At 49.8% G+C, this 6,164-nt stretch overlaps 1 protein-coding gene across 3 annotated transcripts in view; it reads left to right on the top strand.

Moving 5' to 3' along the window:
- Window positions 1-2,089: 2,089 nt before the first annotated feature.
- SLC16A10 (solute carrier family 16 member 10) overlaps window positions 2,090-6,164 on the top strand; it is a 136,717-nt gene continuing 132,642 nt past the window's right edge. For 2 of the 3 annotated variants that reach the window (XM_058658537.1, XM_058658480.1), the window contains exon 1: window positions 2,090-2,458. In XM_058658537.1, the coding sequence (XP_058514520.1) occupies window positions 2,128-2,458 (331 nt within the window). In that variant the 5' untranslated portion in view covers window positions 2,090-2,127. The remainder of the gene's footprint in view (window positions 2,459-6,164) is intronic. The other variant, XM_004580500.3, reaches the window with a different exon arrangement.

Genomic DNA, 6,164 nt, shown 5'->3' with positions numbered 1-6,164 from the left:
CCCTTATATCATGCTTAATACATAGTTACACACATACACGTGTTTATAAGAACAGGATCACAATAGGCATACTCTTTAAAAGAACAAACACATTTTTTAGAAGTTTTCATAGAAAAATGACAAAATTAAAATACACTCTTTCATGCAGTTGGTTCTAATATGGACTCCTTATGTTAATAACTGCATTTATTCCCATCAGTGAACTAATATTGATACATTATTTCTGCTATTATTACTGTCATTTCCTCTTACTCCTGCCCCAGGGTAGTACATTGCTATGCTTACATCAGTTTCTCAGATTTCCCTGGCAGTCTGGAGGAATATGTACTATAGCTTTTGTAAAATGTTCCTTACTCGGAACACTTGGATGTTGCTTTGTTTAGTGCGGGGGCTGTGTGTTGTGGTAAAAGACCACCCGCCAGGGACACACACCTGGCCACTGCTGAGGTGGACTGGTCAGTTTCTGCGCTCTTGAGTTCTCTCCCCCTCCCTCCCTCCCTTCCCCACGCTGCGCTCTTTGGAAGGAAGTCACTGTGCACGTGCCTATCTACAAAAATTATCATCCATTACCCTATCTCCCTTTTACTTACTTAGTAATTTTTGACTCAGGGCCATTTATCTTATGTTCTGGGTTATAATTCATATATATCCACATCCATACATGCATTTTTATGTGTCTTCTTTGCCCATTAATAAGTTATGGGCAATTTTTAGTCAATCAACAGATATGAGTATCTTTTAGGGGTTATATAATATATACCTAATCTGTCCTCTACTGATAGGTATTTTTGCTTTCAGTGTTTCCTCATTTCCAGCAATACTAGAATAACATCCTGGTACATTCACGTTGGTGCCCTTGTGTAACTGGTCCTTAGTTCACCATTCTAAAGCCCCCGGGGTGGGGGGCACATCCTACTTTCCTAGGTGGGGTCTATTTTCTCAATCTGGATCGCCCTGTCCCGGTCTTTGCGCACGGAAGTCCTATGTACCATTCAAGACGCAGCTAGCTCTTATCCAAGTGCCTTGAAGAGAATATGATGATTCTCTCCCAACCCCAATGGGTGTCTTTGCATTATGCCGCCCCAGTTCTGCTTCCTCTCCTCTTCTGCGGGCGGAGAGTGGGCGGCGATGCGAGAGCAGTCCCACCCAGCGGGGCAAGGCAGTCACTAACCAGCAGATTGCGACTTCCAGGGACAGTAACTTAAGAAATCAGGAACCGTCCTGGATATTGCACAGCTGTCCTTCCTTTCTTTTATATTCATTGGCACCACACGCTTCAGGCAAACAGAGGACGTAGATAAAAGGTTTCAGCTCCAGTTAAGTCAGACAGGCGTAGTTCAAAAGCCATGTTTTCCTGCCCGCCCGTCAAAACGCGTGTGTGGGCCGACAGCTGTGGAAACTGCAGTCTGTTTTTCAAAATGAGCATCCCCCATGTGCCAAGTGTTCAGAGGTAACAGTTAAACGCGCAGGGAAGAGAACGGAACTCCAGTCCTTCAGCCGGGCCTCTGAGCCTTCGGATTTCCTTGTTAAGTAGGCAGGTGGCACAATGCTTGTCACATATTTTAATTAGTACCTGAGAAGCGGGTTTCTATCCCCCCAAATAACTACCGAGATACTGTTGTTTGGGCGATGAGGCGGCTGTGTGCCGGGGACAGCCGAGCCTACCGACCCGGTGGCCCACCCAGGGGCGCCCAGGGCACCCCGGACCCCGCGGCGAGGGCGGCCCGCAGCGGCCGCGGCCGCCTGGGGCGCCTGGGGCCGCGCGCCACGGGGCGCCCCGCCCTCGCCCTCCGAGGCCCAATCACCTGGAGACTCCGGGGGCACGTCCCGCCGCCGGGCCACGCCCCCGGCCGGCGCGGGGGGCGCCTTTAAGAGGCCGCCGGGCGCCGCGGGCTCCGTCGGGCCGCGCGGAGCCGTGGACTGCCAGGCCTGAGTGGCAAGCGCCCGCAGGGCTTTGCGCGTCGCCTCCGTGCCCGCCGCCGTCCTCCCCGCGCCGCGCGCGCCGCTCTGCCGCCGGAGGGGGAATCCACCGGCCTCTCCTCGGCCGGCAGCTCGCACCTCCCGCGCCTTCCCCGCCACCGCACGCCCCCCCTCCCGCCCCACGCGCCTCAGGGGCCGCCGCGGGCCATGCAGTCCTCCCGGGACGAGCCCGACGGCGCCATGCGGGACCCGAGCGAGGAGCAGCCGCCCGGCTCCGCGCCCCTAGGCGACGCTCTGCTCCCCGGCCCGGGACCCTCCGACGGCCTGGAGGCATGCGCGGAGAAGGTGGAGGTGAGGCTGGCGGGAGCGGCGAACGGCGAGCCTCCGGAGCCGCCCGAGGGAGGCTGGGGCTGGCTGGTGATGCTGGCGGCGATGTGGTGCAACGGGTCGGTGTTCGGCATCCAGAATGCGACCGGGGTGCTCTTCGTGTCCATGCTCAAGACCTTCGAGTCCACGGACAAGAAGAGCTTCAAGACAGGTGAGGCGCAGCGGCCGGGTCCCCCCTCCCTCCCCCGGCGTACCTCCCGAGACAGGGGCTGCGGCGGGCTCGGCCGAGGGTCCCGGACCGCGGGGCGGAGGACGCGGAACTGAGGCGCTGCTGTCTGTGTCGGCCCTGCCTTCCACACACCCCCTGCCCCTGGCCTGTCACTTTGGTACTGTCTCCCGCGGTGAGCCTGCCTGCCCGTCCGCCTCCCGGAGTGCAGATGGTGTGTGTGTGTGTGTGTGTGTGTTTTGGGGGACGGGTGGACGATATGTGTGCCCAAGGTCACGGCGAAGCCCCGGGGGGCAGCCCTGCCACACCGCGGCTAACTGCCCTCTTGAGCTCTATGCTAAATTTAGAAAGCCCAGGACGCTGCCGGGTCGCCACCTGCCTGCCAGGAGGAAGGTGGAGGCCTGCTGGTCCTTGTGTTCCTTCACTTTTTTTTTTTTTTAACCCACGTTGTAATATGCAGAAGGTGCAGACTCCGAGTTGGTCTCCTGTGGAGCGTTGTGCGCCGCATGCTAGCACTTTTCCATCAGTTGTTTCACATCAGCCCCGTTTAGATGACAAAGCCCAGCTCCCTGCCACCAAGGTGGAGACGGACAAACACCACGTCTGTGGTCTTCAGGGGCCGAGCGATTCCCCTGACCAAACGGGACTTCTTCCCTATCATTTTGAGGGGAACATTTATATTGTTCATAGTCTTAATATTTTTTCAATTAGAGCGAATATTGGTAATGTTGAGGGTCTTAAATTTTTTATACAGTTGACATCATTCACAACTTGCTTTTTTTCTTTCCTGCATCATGTTTGGCACTTACCCACACACTACCTCAATTTGGGCTGGGAGCGCAAATTCTTTCCACTTTAAACTGATGGTTTTCTGCGGTATGCATGTATTATATTTTATTAATGCATTCTTCCTTTAATAGACATTTAGATTGCTTCCAGACTTATGAAAGAATGCTGCAGTGAATATTTTTGTACATTGTCTCCTTGTGCATGTGAATAAGGTACCATATTTAACTTGGAATTTCTGTTCCTTAAATAGCTATTGAAGCCACTGTGTTATATGCAGGTCAGAGGACTAGTTTACAAAAGTGTTAAAAAAAATAACACTTTCTTAATGGTTTAAGGTAAGCAGTTACTGTGCAGGTTAGCAGGATAGATATGCATTTACAATAGAAAACAGGTATAATTCTGTGTCTTTCTGAGAGGGGAAAGGAGGTAAAATTGACAATTAATGTTTTAAGACTATTTTCCTGTCGCATCTAGCATGCTGTCGTCTGGGATTACAGCTTTTTAATGCTGTGAAAACAACTACGGTCTCTTATTTGCTGCTGTTTTTGCAAACTCAGAAGAGTAGATCCCATTGGTATTTGTGGGTTCCTCCTTCCTTCCCCTTTCCTGAGGGAGGGGAGAGGGTGCTGGGGAAGAGAACATAGGTTTTGCCACAGACTAGAATTTTACAGTGTTGAAGCCTCTACCCGCTGCCTATCCCCACAGTTCCAGGTGGCTGCAATATCCCAGGGCTGGTTAGTTAAAGGTGAAGCAAAGGAAAAGAACCTGTTTCTCTCTCAAACTTTTTGAAACTGTATTTTCAGTTGTGATGAATATCTGTCTTCATTTACTCAGTTCAGCCTTTGACAAGTCTTTCAGTCATATTGGGGTGTGTGGGTATGAATCGTGTAAACAGTGTACAGGTGTGCTGCTTAAGTGTCTGAAGATCTTTGTGCCTCTCAGCCTGACTGCCATGTGTGGTTGTGTCCTTGCACAATAGCGCCCAACTTGGGCAAGTGGGTACTGAAAACCAGCCTGTGCTCTGGGTATCCTTTGTCTGATTCCTACAAAGGGATCCTGTGCACTTGAAATGGTCTTGTCATAACACAGCCATCAGATTGAACAATTGCCATTACTCAGGCACTAAATAATAGTCACGTAACTGATCAATCTTAAGGTCTGAAGGGAACAAATAATTTAACCTCAGCTGAGGGAAAAAATGTTAAATGGTAGTCTTGTAGTTATTGTTGAGCTCTCTCTTTATCCTCCTCTGCACACACACACACACACACAGGCACACACACAGGCACATATACACTCGAGGCACATACACATACAGATGCATATATACACGTAGGCCCATACACACAAGCACAGGCACACATACATACACAAGCACATATATACACGAGGCACACACATGCAAACAGACACATGCAGCTGCAGACATGTGTACACACAGGCACATATATACACACAGGCATATATACACATGTATTTCATTAGATTCATCATCTGCCACAGGCACTAAAGTTTTTGGGAATACTTGCTTTGAAGTTTGTTCAGGCCTTTTCATTTTGATGTTTTAATGCTGAGTCATCTGTGATAAAACTTGCAAGCTTTAAGGCCAGTGGTGAGGGTGGGTGGGCAGGGAGGAATACCTGGAATTTATTCAAGGCTTGCTATGTTTTTGAGCTTTAGTCATTTTCTTTCTTTCTCTCTCTCTCTCTGAGTTTCAGTCTTTTTTCTGTTACCGTATCCATGATTGATAATTCTGGTATTGGTTGTGACTCTTTGTTTTCATTAGTGTGTTTATAGTTAGTATTAAGTCTAGGATACACAGGGAGATGGGGGCTGAATTGGGATTTAGGTCAGAATGATGGCATACATTTTTCAGTACTTCCTGTGGTTGAGCACTGCATGCATGCCTGTATAAGCCTTGCTGCAACCCTATGAGAAGTAGTCTTATTCATTTCTTTTCAGAAGTGGAAACTCAGACTTCCAGAGTTTAGATACACAGTGGAGCAAAAATTTAACTCCAGGTTTATCTGACTCCAGGAGCTGTGCCTGGGTCAAACCTTGGAGCTGGAAAGAAGTCCGAGTCTCTCACCTGGGTGGCAGGAATCGGTTACTGTAACCATCACCCCTGCCTCACAGGTCATGCATTAACGGGAAGCTGGAGTCAGGAGCCAGAACTGAGAGTCCAGTCCAAGCATTCCAGTGAAGGATACAAGTTTTTTGACTTCTAGGCTAAATATATGAAGCTGGATTTTTAACCACCAGCCATGTCATATTGGCTAGATAAAGTTCTTGTTATATGTCTATTTATTTTTATGTCATCTAAAAGTGTGAATGAGCTCTCTCTACCCACTGGTTCACTCTGAATGCCTGCAGCAACAAGGGCTGGGTGAGGCTGATGCCAGGAGCTGCAGACCAGGCCAGGTCTCCCACGGGGACCAGAGGACCCAAGACCATGAGCCATCATCAGCTGCACATCAGGAGGGTCAGGAGAGCAGCTGGGACCACCCTAGACACACTGATACGGGCTGTGGACATCCCAAGTAACCTCTGACTACTGTGGCAAATACCTGGCCCTGGATCCCTGCTCCTTCATCTTTCTTTGTGGGAAGTAAACAATTGCCAGTGCTTGATGTTGTATTGTAATACATTTTTGAAGTGCAGAGAGACACCCATGGAGTAAAGTTCACCTTTAACGAACTGGTTTCTTTTGGACTGATCCGTCGTGCAGCAGCTCTCATACCTCCATCTGAAGTTTGTCTTAGCTCTTCTCACATCCAGGTGATCAACCCAACGTTTCTCAGAAACAGGCCTGAAGAACTTGATTTTCACTGTGCTGCCAAGGATGAGCTTATCTCACTGGTAACCGTCATTTGTTCTGCACATGTTTGCCAAGTAAACAACA

The sequence above is a fragment of the Ochotona princeps genome, chromosome 1, assembly GCF_030435755.1.
Source record: "Ochotona princeps isolate mOchPri1 chromosome 1, mOchPri1.hap1, whole genome shotgun sequence".
Taxonomy (NCBI): Eukaryota; Metazoa; Chordata; class Mammalia; order Lagomorpha; family Ochotonidae; genus Ochotona; species Ochotona princeps.
This window is presented reverse-complemented; position numbering and strand designations above follow the sequence as displayed.